General features: G+C 38.9%; 1 protein-coding gene across 5 annotated transcripts in view; it reads right to left on the reverse strand.

Annotated features, from left to right (window-relative positions):
• The window catches only part of gria1a (glutamate receptor, ionotropic, AMPA 1a), a 140,674-nt gene that overhangs the window by 24,631 nt on the left and 100,520 nt on the right, over positions 1-15,523 (reverse strand). For all 5 annotated transcript variants that reach the window (XM_047353031.1, XM_047353028.1, XM_047353027.1 and 2 more), the window contains exons 12-13: positions 4,194-4,392; positions 3,416-3,663 (exon numbers count right to left, since the gene is read on the reverse strand). In XM_047353031.1, coding sequence (XP_047208987.1) covers positions 3,416-3,663; positions 4,194-4,392 — 447 coding nt within the window. The remainder of the gene's footprint in view (positions 1-3,415; positions 3,664-4,193; positions 4,393-15,523) is intronic.

Raw genomic sequence — 15,523 nt, forward strand, 5'->3', positions numbered from 1 at the left:
AGTACACTATGGGGACATTGCCACTAGTTAACCTTCAGTCACGTATGATGCTAAAGCTGGTATCAATTTAAAAGTTTTCTATTGCCACTAAACTAAAGGGCTATTTCACGTTTTTTTTTTTTATCATCTTAACTTAAAATATAACATTAACTGACCAGACCTAAACTGGATTATTCATTGAACATTGAACAAAGATTATTTACCACAAAGTTTAAGATTCCGGAAACCTTTATTTTATTTGTGAAAAAACTAAAATACTATTTTTGTCATCATGGCCACATTAGAATTACTATTGCAAAAACTGTGATACATGGACAAAGCAAACTCAGATTTTGACATTCTATGCTAATTACAGATTAATAAAAACTTGTGAATTTGTGATCTGTGAAACCTTTACTCTATTTGTGAAAAAATTTATATTGTTAGTTTTCTCAAAAATATTGGACTCTATTGTGTATTGTAGGTTTTTGTGAGCTGGGTGCACCCTTACACTCCTATTCATATTCAACTATCTGACCTATGATAATTAATGCATAACTATCAGCAAGAGCACATTTAGTCAGAGGCTTTGATTTAGTTTGCAGGTTTCCTCCCCAGTTTAAACTATTAACAAGCTGAAAATAAATTATACTTCCATCTGCAGATTTAATAATTAAAGGCATCTCCTTATAGCTCACTCTTATGTTCTCTGGATAAAGTCCTTTAGTGTATTTCCTATAGCTGTTTGGCTGTGGACAAGACTCCCTCCATTGCCCATACAGAGAAAAGCAGAATCGACCTGAAGTCTTTTTCTCTCTGCAGCAAGGTTTGGTTTAATATTCCGCCTTTCTCATCAGAGGAAACAGAGAAGTCTTTATTCTCTGGCCTGGAGTTCACAACACAGCTGTAGGGAACACATTTCTCTTTTTTCCTCAGGGCTGGTAAAACCTCTGATTTCTTTCTCAGCCCAGCGAACTCAGACAAAAAGAAAGAAGTCAAAGAGTGTTAATATGGATGACTCAGTGGGTCATTTGTTAAGGTCTGTTGCCTTAAGATCAGTAGATGTTAGAAAGGCTACATTACATTAGAGGGGTGGGATAAACTGTCATGAGAATGGGTGGATGTTGCACATGTAAAATATACATTAAAATAATTGATCAGAAAGGATTCTTTGAAGATACTCCTGTAAAATTCAACCCTTTCAATCAAACCCGCACTGCAGCACAGTTAGTAGGAATCTCATGAACTGAATTTCAAATTCAACTGTGGATAAATTTAAAAAAGAATGTTGCTTGCCTGTTTCTGATCACAGATAAGAATGGAAACATCTGGCATCTAATTGGTATCCACACCCACTCGGGAGTCTAACCACATACATTTGTTAATAGTACATTGCAGGTATAATTGAATAAAAATTTTAGCAGCACTTGGTCATTCAGTTATGCATGATCACACATGAAAGCTCAGAATTTAAATCAAGATGGACACACTTCATTTCTACTTATTAGTGATGTAAATATATTAGCTGTTACAGAATGTCTGTGTGAGACATTTGTGAATGACAATGATAAAAGCCTGACAACAACAAACATCTCATTTAAGAATTACCACAGAGAGGCAGATATGCCGGTACACCCTCAGCTACTGAGTGCCAGATGTGGATCTGGAACAGCTTAATTTCACCACACACCATTTATATCTTTAACTAATGCAACGCTTAGTTGATGTATAAAATCTGATTTGCATATGTTTTTAAAAAAGAACATCAGAGCAAAGCTCAAGAACCATTTCCTGTCTGTATGACCTCTGGCTTTCAACCAAGGTCCAAATGAATCCCCAGCAATGATTGAATAAAATCTTCCAGTATGGCTCCCTTCATTAAAATGAATGAGGCCTATTAGAGACAGATTAAAAGCTTCAGATGCCACCAAGCATTTGCACTCTCTCTGTGGTTGCAGAAGCAATATAAATGGGAAGTTGGTTAGAGTGTTAATGTGATGTGAAATGACAGCTGCTGCTCGTCAATGGTAGGAGTAAACACAGAAATAATCATCATTCTTTACATAATATGTCACATTGAATGGGAAAAATTGTTATTCTGTAACATTCAAGGTGTGAGTTTGAGCTTAAGTGGGAAAGTAGCCTTGTGGGATGTGGTTTCCTTCACCTTCAATGGTTTCAGTTATGTTACGTGTATTTGTAATGCTTTAGTTGATTTTAGCTTCATAAAGCAAGCACCACAAATACTAGTAAAAAGCCTTGGAGGTAATCAACGGGAGGCTCAAACAGGAATCAACATCCCCTTGCCCTACTTTGCCCTTCTGCTTGTTTTCAGAGGTGTGCTTAAATAGGTTAACTTTATTACAAGCATTTACAGACAAAGATGATAAAAACTGCATGAGCTAATGCTTAGGATGTGTTTATGTAATGGATGCAAACTACAGAAAAACAAATCAAGACAAAATTGAATGATTATGAACAATGCAATGCGTAAGAATGAAAAATTACATTTGATCACAAACATGCCATGTCAAAAAGATGGACAATCCTTTTGCAAAGGTTTTCAACCAACTCTCATTTTTTATATTTTGCATCCAAAGAGTTTGAGTAGAGATAAAAAGGAGATTTTATAGCACAATAACTCAGAATATTAAAATGTTTGTCAAAATGAGTTAAAGCCCTTTTCAGTTACTGCCAACCTAACTTCATATACTCAAATATTTGAAGGCAAATAATTTGAAAGTTGGATCTTAAGATAAGTGCTTTAGCCTTGATGCCCAGTGTCACAATTTTAGACACTTAATTAGAAAGAAAGGAAGCAGTTCTTGTAATACCTTGTTGTGTTGACAGAGCTGACTAATTGGAACATGGATGGATGGATGGATGGATTGATTAGGACAACTTTAGTATTAACCAAAGATTAAACTGCAACATATGGACTGGTCAAACTTGGACTGGAATTTTCTGCACTGATTGCAGATTCTTTAAAACAAAGGTTGATGAAACCTTTAGTTCATTTGTGGAAAAAAAAAAAGTGGATTCTTAATTTCTGCAAACATATTGATAAACTATTGACTCATCTTTTTGGTTGAGCTTGATAAGGAGCCATGCTTCTTTTTGTGAGTCTGAGTTTCTTCCAGTATCAGGAAGGAAATATATTTTTAACACCTTTATAAAACTACAGTAAAATCTAACTCCTTGGAAGGAAACTATGAAGAAATAAACTAATATTTAATACTTTTGCTCATTACTGCATAAATAACAAAAATGGATGAATTGCAACATTATCAAAACAAGTTTAGTTTCATGAATTAACAGATGTAAAATGTCTGCTACAGGAAGTAATGAAGAGGTGAAACATGACATACATGCACAAGCACTTCAGTAAAAGCTGTTGTAAGTTTTTATCCAGCTACGTGTAATGGCAGGGTTTTACCTTAGAGGGGAGCCCTTGGGTGTGGCAATTCCATAACCTTTTGAGTCCAGATTTCCCCCCACCTTCATCGTGTCACATGGCTTCCTCTGCTCTATGTACTCGTTCATCGTGGACTCCAGCAAGTAGGCGTACTTGCCTTTGGATTTCCTGACCCTCATCACTCCCTCATCAGTTGTCTTGACAAACACGGATGGGTCGGCTGCCTTCATGTAGGACCACATCTTCTCAAACACGGCAATCTTTGACCTCTGACGGGCAAAGTTTTGAACATGAGAGCAGGGGCCAAAAAGATTAGAGACAGTGTCAGTTTTAACTTTTAAAGTACCTTCCAAATGTATGATACAGTTTGAAAGTATTTCACATTTTGTCATGTTGCAACCACAAACATAGGAATTTTATTAGGATCTTATTTGATAGACCAACATAAAGTAGTGGATGAATGGCAAGTGGAAGGATGAGGATATGTGTTTTTCAATTTTTTTCAATGAAGAAAACCCCCTTTATATCCTGACTGCACCATCCCTATGGTGAAACATAATTGTGGATACATATTGCTATGGGGAGGCAATTCGTTGGCAAGGACAGTGAAGCCTGTAAGAAGTGCTTTGAAAATGGATAGTACTGTGAATCAGTAGCAAGACCTGAAGATTAATGTTCAAAAACTACTACAGACTACTGCTACTTTGCGTTGGTCTGTCGCATAAAGACGAATAAAATAAATTGCAGTTTGTTGTTGTAAGAGGTAAGAATACTATGGGCAATGCTTGATATTCCTCACCCTGAAGAACTCTTTTGTGGAGCCGGCATCTAGCGTTCCATAGGCGATCTCTGTCTGCTTCGCCAGGTCCTCGGCACTCTCTATAGGAGACACCATCCTCTCTACTGTTAAGAAGGCAGCCAGGTTGGCAGTATAAGAGGAGATAATGATCAGGGTGAAGAACCACCAGACACCACCAACAATGCGACCGGACAGAGACCTAAAAACAGAGATACATGATGTTGATCAAGATTAGTCACTGTAGATACTGTATGTGTACTATACAATGTGGAAATACATTTGAGTAACGAATAACATTAGTGCTCAACAGGTAATCATGAAGAGCAATCTTAAACCCTTGTGATGTTCACACCTTCCAAATGACCTACATTGCTTCACACCGTCTCTCCACTCACACACTCTTCATTCCACCAGGCTTGTGGAGAGCTTAGCCCAATCTGCTGAGGAAAGATAACCAGCCCCACAAAGACCCACTCAGCCCTCCTGCCTTCCAAATTTATCTCACTATAAGAAAGTTGCCGATGTGTTTAATGGAACCAGCATGTTTATTAATTATTCGGGTTTAATAAGCCAAGGAGAACACTTAACCGCTGTTCTAATTACACTTTTGAAAAAAATAAATAAAATTGGAACGAGGTAAAGTCTTGACTTTCCTTCTTGTGAGTCTCTTCACCTCAAGAAAAACAGACAGGCTGTCGGGGTTTTGGGTTCAGTGTGTGTGTTTGTGTTTTGTCTGCACTTTTGTTTTCAGTTTCCAGATGGTGCTGGAGTTTCTCAGGTGTGCTGGGTGACAGGTGCAACTGATCTGATGATTGCATGGGAGGAGTATTTAAGCAGGAGGCTGCCAGTACTTCGATGCCAGAGTGTTTGCCTTCAGTGGTAACAAGCTCAGCCACTTCTAAGCTATGCTTCGTTCTTTGTCTCTTAGCTGATGTTGTTTATGTTCCTTCGCAGGCAGAAACCTGAACCTTCTGATCATTCTTCGTTGAACTTTGACTTCGGTTCCAGACGTTTCTGGATGATCAAGATTACCTATGTTTGGTGGATTTCGTTAGGATTTTGTTTCTAAGTACCAAGCTAGCAGCTTCCTGTTATCCTCCGTCTCCTGAACCAAGGCAGAGTACCTGAACGCAAGTACCTGAACATTGAATTAACTCCTGAACTCACCAAAACTCACTCTACAAATCAAGTAAAACCAACTGGAGATCTCTGCTTCGCACACCTGGGTCCCGACTCCCTCTACCCCTGGCAACCTGACTACACTCACCTAGTAAGCTGTTCAACTGTTAATCAAAGTTAGTTCTCGTTTATTCCGCAACATTATAGTTCTTGTATTCACCAGTTCTCTTCCCCCTATTTTCATACAGTTGGCGATTCTACCGTTTATGTTCCAGTTTCACTTCTTGTAAATAAAACACCTTTTACTGATTCAGTTGTTGTTCTGAGTGTTCTTCTGTATGTGGGTCAGATCTATCTCGAAGAAAATGACACAGACAAGCACCGTGGCAGAGAGCAGCGGTGCTTATGCAACGAAAATGACACAAATCTGAAGCAAAGAGGCCTTTCACTGTTCACCTTTGTGCCTTAAAAAACAAATGGAGCATGAACATGAAGGCGAGATTAAGTACGGCGTTACAAAGAGGGAAAAGCTAAAACATAATTATTTCAGATGGTTTTGAGATGATGGCAAGATGATGAAAGAGCAATGGCAGATAAAGAGCACAGAGGCAACACTGAGTGCCTCCAGAGCCTTGGAAAGTCATGAAGCAGGGCTGTTTGATGAGTGTGTGTGTGTGCACGTGTTGGCGGATGTATGTGTGTCTGTGTGTGTGTCTGTTATTATGTACTGAACAACTATTTCAACCTGGAAAGACTCACATATGATAGAAACACAGAGATGGCAATTAGAGGAGATTATTATCTGATGTTTGATTTCTTTTGGCGCTCGGACCCCGGTGGAAGACATGGATGCTGATAATGACATGAGCTTGAATAAACATCTTAGGGTTAGAATTAGAGAAGTTCCTGGTGGAGTGGAGGCCTGAGAAGATAAGGGAGTCAGAAGGAGCTTGAAGCCTGATGGTGGAGATGGGGTGGAGGAGGGTCGAAGCTCAGCTGAAGATCAGGAGATTCTGCGTATGAAGGTCTTTTAAAGCAAAGCCTGGAGGGATGATTGGCTGAAGAGGAATGTGGATCAGCAGCTCATTGGTTGGAGCAGAGAACGTGGTGGAGTAATTAGACAGAGCTGGAAGTGGAGGTGAGTCTTCCATGTTGAATTTTCGTCAAAACTCCATTTCACTTAGGCTACTAGTTTACTATGCACCAGTAAATCAAGGAGGTTAATTTTGGGGTATCATAAACAGTGAGAAAAAACTCTAACAAACAGAAAAATGTATGCTGCCATTGTTACATTCAACAGCCTGGTGTTCTGAAAATCTTTAAAAAATAAGCAGCACTGCTAATATGTAAATATGCTGACATTGCCTAAGAGGAAAAACAAATCAAGTACTTTTGGCACCCAAATGTAAAATATCTAATAAATCAGGTTGAACACTTAGATTATTAAAATAAATTAACAAAATTTACTAAAAGTGAAAAGTCTTAAAGTGCTGATTTCATATGCTCATCTCATTAAATAGAGCACATAATATCCAACACTAAAAAATGTTAAAAGGACAAAGCAGACTTCTAAACAAGAATTAATTGTGTCTTGAAACAAGAAAAATCCCAAAAAAAATTTTTCACCAAGCTTCAGGGAGCTTGAACACAAATAAAGGAAGCTTCTGTTATGATTCTGGCACGTCTGCTCTACCATGTCTCCCTGGCTGCAATCAGCAGATTAGATTCACCTGGTGGCTGCTGCAATGTAGTGCAATCTGTGGAATGCCAAGCACCTGTGTCTTCCCTGATATATACTGACTCTGACAAGCAGACGGTGCCAGATTTTTGAAAGCCATTGTGCGAGTAGATATCCAGCGTTCCTTCCTGTCTGATCATTGTTCTTGACCTTGCCTTGCTTTTTGAATTTATGCCTCTGCCTGCTCCCTGTCGGACTATTTGGATTTTGGTTGTCAACCTTGTTTCCTGCATCTGGTTTATGCCTCTGCTTGCCCCTTACCTGACGCCTCTTGTTCCGATTGTTGACCCTGTTTCTGTCCTTGGATTATTGAGCCAGCCTAGCCCTCGGATTATTCAGCCTGGAGTCACTTCTTACCTGTGCTGTGGAGATCACCGCCTGCCGCCCACTGAGGTTTCCCCTCTGGGTTTCAAGTTCCACTCAAGACAAAAGCAGGTTAGTGACTTTTCTGATCCCTACAAAATCTGGAGAGACTACAAGTCACTAATCCCTCTTTTCAGTGATTCCTGGAAGCTGTGAGGTGTGTTACCTGTGTGACATTTTCCTGTGGCTGAATAAACCTTTTAAACTTTCAGTACTGAGTCTGGCTGAACCTTGGGTCCGCCTTTTTCTGATTCATAGCAGCTTCTAGATGGCAGCAAGAAAAACACTCAGTTGCTGACACCTTAAAGACGTTTTCTGCAAACAAAACATTTGTGTATTATTTTGTCCTATTTCTTTCTTTGTATTTTTGAATTTCTATTCATAAAGTGTTTTTCTTGCTAGACTTTTTACCTTTGACATTATCACTATTGTTTGATGATGAGATTAATAAATAACTAAATCTCTGTTTTGAGAATTCTCCATTTGTGTCTTGTTTATTTACATAAATGATATACTGTACAAGTACGATGCATATTTTATTTAAGGCCCCTAATGGGTGTATCCAGCCTCACATAACCAAGAAAAGACAGCAGTTTCACTGTATACAGTTTTAAAAGGAAGACATTTGATTTTTAGTTGTAATTTTAATCAGAACACACTTTAGGTTTGTGGCACACCTTCTCTTGAAGATGTTATAATTTAAAAAGTAAAATCTCACTGTAATTGTTCTGCACAGTTAAACGAGCTATTACAATACCTACAGGGGTTGGACAATGAAAGTGAAACACCTGTCATTTTAGTGTGGGAGGCCCTACACCATACTAATAAATTATTGTGGTCTATTGTGGTCTAAAACTAGGTGTTTCACTTTCATTGTCCAACCCCTGTATTAGCTCTACATTAGGGTGTTAACGGCTTCCTAATCTTTTGTTAGTCATCTGGTTGTTTTGACTAAGGAGGAAAAATGTGATAACCTATCAAACGTGCGACTGGGGGAACATGAGCAGTATCCTTTTGTGTGTGTTGAAAGAATGCTACAAGTCAGAAGGAGGTAGGGAGATGCAGGAAAAGAAATGGCAGAGATGAAAAGTAAACTGTATTGCAGCACCAGAAGCAAACACATTTCTCAGCTTTGACTGCTGCGTGCCTCCAGAGATGGCAGTAAACAGCTGTCTAATCCTTCTCCTTCAGTTGTCCTGTTTTCTTTTTCTCACTCTGTTTTTCTTTTTTTTTTAACCTCTATCCAAACGGGTGTCTCCGCTGCACCCCCCCCTTCCCATCTCCTTATGTGCTCAGGGGCTGACAGGGGTTTGTTTTGGTCCAAGACAATAGCCTAAACCTTGGCAATAACACTGACAGTGTGGATGCCCACACAGACAAACATGTACGCGCCTTCTTACAGTAGAACAGTGTGCTCCTGAATGTTACTTTATCTGTGCAAGATTACAATGAGGTCACCATTTACTGTGCAACTGGGTTGAGGAAAAATGGGCTAAGCATGTGTGTGTGTGTGTGTTGGGTCTCCCATAACATTCCTCTCTAGCTAAACAGAGCACCTGGCAAACATAGACCTGTTTGTCTCAGTTTGTTTCCTTTTGAACTAGTTTCCTATGAGCTTCTCCTGCATTTCTCATACATTAATGCATAGCAGGCATGTCTTGATGAAAAACACTAAGTAAGCTGTAAGGAAAATCTTCCAAGCAGCTCTTCGGTTTCATATCTTGTTAAGGCAATGAATAATCAATTATTCACTCTGCCTGTTTTATTATATTGCCAAGATTGTAAGTAAGATGAGTGTAAGGACTAACTCAACAAAAGCAGAGGAAAAATACAACTGTGTACTTAGTGTGCATTTTCAAATATGATGTAGAAATTTTACTTTCATGTGATGAAGTACATACTTCCTAGTTATTTTAATGAAGCTAATGTTTATCAGCTAACAACCCGAAAAAACAAAACTTCTTTTTTTTCTATCAATATCTTTTTAACAATTTACTTCCACAGTATCTTCCTAAAATATTCATACCACTTGTACGTTTTCTCATTTTGTCACATTACAACACCAAACTTCAAAAAACTTTATTAGGGTTTTCTGCGGTACATCTAAACATATGATAGACTGATAAAATGGATGGAAAATAAGAGTGGTTAAAATTGAATGCAAATCAAAATGGGAAAGCAACCATGTGCCTTTAGAAGCCACCTGATTAGTAAATAGAGCCCCACTGTGTTTAATTAGAGACCATGCACAATTGATCTAAACCATTCTAAAACCATTACCACTGGCAACCAACTTTAAGTCTGGATTAACTAGAAAAAAACTTAACCTCCTGTATTCCTCAAAAATGTACGTGGCGTAGCTGTGGCGTGTGTACAGAGGCCTCAGTCCCTAATGCAGCCATCCCTGGATCAAGTCCTGACCCCAAAGACCTGTAGTTCATGTCTTCCCCCATCTCTCCACCCCATTTCCTGTGTGCCTACTTTGTAAAAAGAACAAAAATTAACTCTACTAGTGCTGTCAAAAATAAATAAATAAAAATAAATGAAAATAAAATAAAAGATGCTTATTTAGCCCCAACCTTACAGGGGTTGGACAATGAAACTGAAACACCTGTCATTTTAGTGTGGGAGGTTTCATGGCTAAATTGGACCAGCCTGGTAGCCAGTCTTCATTGATTGCACATTGCACTAGTAAAAGCACAGTGTGAAGGTTCAATTACCAGGGTAAGAGCACAGTTTTGCTCAAAATATTGAAATGCACACAACATTATGGGTGACATACCAGAGTTCAAAAGAGGACAAATTGTTGGTGCACGTCTTGCTGGTGCATCTGTGACCAAGACAGCAAGTCTTTGTGATGTATCAAGAGCCACGGTATCCAGGGTAATGTCAGCATACCACCAAGAAGGACGAACCACATCCAACAGGATTAACTGTGGACGCAAGAGGAAGCTGTCTGAAAGGGATGTTCGGGTGCTAACCCGGATTGTATCCAAAAACCGTAAAACCATGGCTGCCCAAATCACGGCAGAATTAAATGTGCACCTTAACTCTCCTGTTTCCACCAGAACTGTCCGTCGGGAGCTCCACAGGGTCAATATACACGGCTGGGCTGCTATAGCCAAACCTTTGGTCACTCATGCCATTGCCAAACGTCGGTTTCAATGGTGCAAGGAGTGCAAATCTTGGGCTGTGGACAATGTGAAACATGTATTGTTCTCTGATGAGTCCACCTTTACTGTTTTCCCCACATCCGGGAGAGTTACGGTGCGGAGAAGCCCCAAAGAAGCGTACTACCCAGACTGTTGCATGCCCAGAGTGAAGCATGGGGGTGAATCAGTGATGGTTTGGGCAGCCATATCATGACATTCCCTTGGCCCAATACTAAATGGGCGCGTCACTGCCAAGGACGGTGTTGAGAAGCCCCAAAGAAGCGTACCACCCAGACTGTTGCATGCCCAGAGTGAAGCATGAGAGTTGATCAGTGATGGTTTGAGCTGCCATATCATAGCATTCACTTGGCCCAATACTTGTGCTAGATGGGCGTGTCACTGCCAAGGACTACCGAACCATTCTTGAGGACCATGTGCATCCAATGGTTCAAACATTGTATCCTGAAGGCGGTGCTGTGCATCAGGATGTCAATGCACCAATACACACAGCAAGACTGGTGAAAGATTGGTTTGATGAACATGAAAGTAAAGTTGAACATCTCCCATGGCCGGCACAGTCACCAGATCTAAATATTATTGAGCCACTTTGGGGGGTTTTGGAGGAGCGAGTCAGGAAACGTTTTCCTCCACCAGTATCACGTAGTGACCTGGCCTCTATCCTGCAAGAAGAATGGCTTAAAATTCCTCTGACCACTGTGCAGGACTTGTATAAGTCATTCCCAAGACGAATTGACGCTGTATTGGCCGCAAAAGGAGGCCCTACACCATACTAATATATTATTGTGGTCTAAAACCAGGTGTTTCAGTTTCATTGTCCAACCACTGTACATCTCTGTTCAACTCAATCCTGTCACTTTACATTAAGTATAACACTGGGAGGTGTCAGTTATTCTGTTCCTCTTTGAACTCTTAATCTGGCCTGGCTCTGTTTTTAGCTGTGACACCTTCCTGGAGAGGGGCATCAGCTGAGCTGCTGCTGCCAACAACTTAATGTTCTCCTTATACAGATGACACCCTTGGCCCCTGTCTTTCAGTGTTTAACCCTGTCTCTCCTAGCTACTGGCTAAGATTTTATTGTGACTAACTGTATGTGCTCTCTTTCACAGTCTAGACTTAAAAACAGGCTCAAGGTTCATCTGCGTAGCTGTCTTCCTCTCCTTGATGAAGCCACTAACAGACATACTACCATTAATGTTTTACTTTTCTTTCTCATAGAAAGTACTCCTGGATCAGTGCTTCTTTGTTATTTTTTTGTCTCTGCTCTGTTCTTTCAAGTCGTGGTAGATGGCCGCTTACATTAAGCCTGGTTCTGCTGAAGGTTTCTTGCTGTTAAAAGGGAATTTTCCTCTCCACTGTCATTACATGCATGCTCAGTGTGAGGGATTGCTGGAAAGTCAATGCAGGCGACTGCCCACCTTCTCTACATGCTCATCCAGGAGGAGTAAATGGTGAAAGTCATTGACCTGATGCTATCTGCTGGGTTTCCTTTTGACAGAAAACCTTTTAACCAATTTGAATAATAAACTGAATCCGACTGCACTGTTTGATAGTTAAGATTAATTGGAATGTATGTACCTGACTTGAAATCTGTACGATTCGATTGAATTGACTTTGTAAAGTGCCTTGAGATGACATGTGTTGTGAATTGGCACTATGTTAATAAAACTGAATTGAATTGACATGAAATAAATTAAACTGAAGCATTTATCTGGAATTCCAAGCAATGGTGAGTGCTATTTGTTAGGAAAAAATTCCAGCAACACTTGAAAGAAAGACTTGGGATTTGCAGATTCAAATAAACAATTGTATACCAATGGGCCAAACATTGAGCCCACACTTTCAGTCAACTTCCCATGTCACTTGGCAGTGTTCAATCGCTGAAAGCAACAGGCATCAGATCATCTTAGCTCAGCGCTTTATCTTCTGCTATATATTCTCCACCCACAACTCACTGGGAATCTGCTGCAGCATTAAACTCTCATTAGAATTCCCCCTGGCTGGCCTCTGCTTTCCGATATGGTAATTAACAATGACTAATGACTTGCAAGGGTAAAAAATGAGCCAGTAATGGCTACATCGGATTAGGAATTGCAAAGGTTTAAACTGGTAAGAAAATGGTCTCTAATTATGGAGTGTGATTCTAAGACAAATCAGAGAAGCAGGTGAGTTTTCTGGTAGGCTGCTTTTTTCAGCTAGCAAGACATCTATCTGTATGTTTTTAGTGAGTGAACAATCATATACTGTATGTAAATGTTAAATATACAGGGAATATACAAGAAAGAGGCCAAGCGGATGTCAGAAAGTTTATATTAGAAGATATAATGTATACATAAAGTTCATTCTAAAACAGTCGTGGTCACATACTCTTTGCATGGTCAGGATTTAAAATCATCTCCTATTTTCTTGAGCACAACTTGCAAAAATGTGCTGTAGAACCTGCAAGGTCTTTGTGAAACAAATTTGTACTCCGTTTCCACCTGTCATCTCCAATTGCAGTGCCTGCAACTAATGCTAAATAACCATTATCCAGATATCTTGGAGATGGTCTGGTTTTTCTGTTTACCTTTTTTACAAGCTGGTCAGATATAACTAGCGCCACTGGTCTGCTTATGCTTGACAAGACTGTAAAAGACATCCTACCTGAGGCGGTTTGGTTGGCGTTTTGTATTTTGTCAAAGGGTCGTCAACTGGGCAAAATTTCTTGCAAACTGACACAATAATAGCCTTAAACATCTACTCTGAACTTTAAATGTAACTTTTTGATGGTCATTAACATTGCTTACATGACAATCTGCTTGTCAAAAAAAGTTACAATGCTGGGTGGATTGTATGTTAGCGCTGGATAATAATGAGCTCCTAAAATATTAACGGAAGTAGAGAAACACATTTTGTTGAAAACTTTGTTGGTATTGTACAACATGAATTATTTACAAAAAAAAAAGAATTTGGAAAGATAAATAAAAACTATTTATATTGTTTTACTTATTAATCCTGCCAGAATAGCATAAATAAAGGACGTTTGGAACTCGCTCCAACATACTGTACCTGTTAAATGTAAAAAAAAAGAAATCAGCTCTTCTTTGTCTCTATAGAGGTATTTGCTACAGGTCCGTACAAATAAAACTGGCACCATATTGCACCAGTTAATAGTCCCTCTTCCTAAATTTAAGGGTGAGAATCATTAGATAATCTGGTAACCTACTATGTGTTTGCCTGATTCCATTTGCTTTTATTACTCTGCCACTGCAAATTTGTTTCTCTTTGCCATTTTGTAGTTTTCAATTTCAGGGCTTTTTTGTACAGTTACATGATGCTAATCCATATAGGTCATTTTTTAAGTGCACAGGTTGGAGATGTCTCTTCTTGGCCCACCTGTATTACATAAATCAAAAAGTAGCATTATTTGTTCACTGATCCAAGTCTTCAAAGTATAAGACAAAGGTTGTTTATTAGAGTATTGACTGGATTGTTATAGATAAAACACACTTTTATCTGTCTGAAAATGCAGTTACTCCATGGGAACTCATTTTGAATTTTTTTTACAATGCTTTAACTTTTAAGTCTGCTCTGCTTTGACTTTTCTATAGGTTCGACTTCAGAATTTCTTCAAGCTGGAATTCTGAAACTTCTAGAAGATTTCTATCAACCTAAAATGACTTAGTTAAAGTTATCCAACAGCAGGATCAGAACCACAGTTAATGGAAATACGGTGTTGTAGAATCTTCAAAAAAACAACATAAAAATACATCAATTTATAAATAAGACTTAAAACATGTATATTCTTAATTAACCCCATAAGTCATCAAAATACTTAACTACTAACCGAAATTCTCAGGTACATGGCTAAGAAATAGAAGTAGGTTGGAAGACTATTAAATGGAGGTACGAATTAACAAAGGGGTAAAGTGACCCAAAGGCAAATAAATAGAAGGAAAAGCCTTGGTATTTAATACAAACCTGGCTCTACAATATTATGTGTATAATGTCCTAAATGATTTAAGGTTTACAGTAAAAAACTATATTTGATAAGGAACAAAAATCATTTTTAATTACTATACCTGAATGTGACACAGCACATACATTTATAGGCTTCTGCTTCATGTCTGTATGACAGAGTAAACAAGCCCTATGATCTGTCACCCATATTTAGCATTGTGAAGCCACTAGCTTTAAATTATTGCATTTTTTAACCCACAGCGCTTGCATTCATGCTTTGACGGTCCTCAGTACACTGTAGATCACAGGGCTGCTGTAAATTAACCTTTGGTTTACTATTCATGGGCTCGTCTATGTTATGAGCATATAAAACCTTTACAATTTTCCCTAGTGTTCATTGTAAAGATGTATAGCTGTTAAAAACATGCATGTGTATATGGTTTTCCAAGCATAATTGCCTGGAATGAAGCATCTATTAAATTGATCATCATTTTACATAATTCGTCTCCTGTAGTCCCTGCAATCACATGTATAGGAGTGAACTATATCCACTGCAGAGGCTGCACGCTGATGCAAAGCTTTAGCAGATTTTCCAGATTGAATTAGTGTGCAATAAATGATGCTTTTAGAGCCAACAAAAGCACAGAAAACATGCACAATTTTCAGATCGTCTGGTGCTTTCACTGTGCTCTCAACTTCCCACCACTTCACCCTCTCTTTTTTATCTCTCTATATAGCTAAATGAGACTCCAGGGATGAAAAGATGCTCTAGCCATTACTGTTGCAGGGTTGCTGTTTTACCGACACTTGTGTTTTGACAATTTCACAACTCTTAGGTTCTGTTGTTTCATAGGGTTTACATTTACAAAGCCATGCTAGCAAAAACGAGCAAAAACAATTCAATAACACATATCTTTTCCCCAAAATGTCAGCAATACCAGGGCATCGGTCAAAAAGGAAATATTATGATAATGCCCCTCTACACCAAAGCAAAAGCAAAT

This window comes from Girardinichthys multiradiatus, chromosome 23 (genome assembly GCF_021462225.1).
Source record: "Girardinichthys multiradiatus isolate DD_20200921_A chromosome 23, DD_fGirMul_XY1, whole genome shotgun sequence".
Lineage (NCBI taxonomy): Eukaryota > Metazoa > Chordata > Actinopteri > Cyprinodontiformes > Goodeidae > Girardinichthys > Girardinichthys multiradiatus.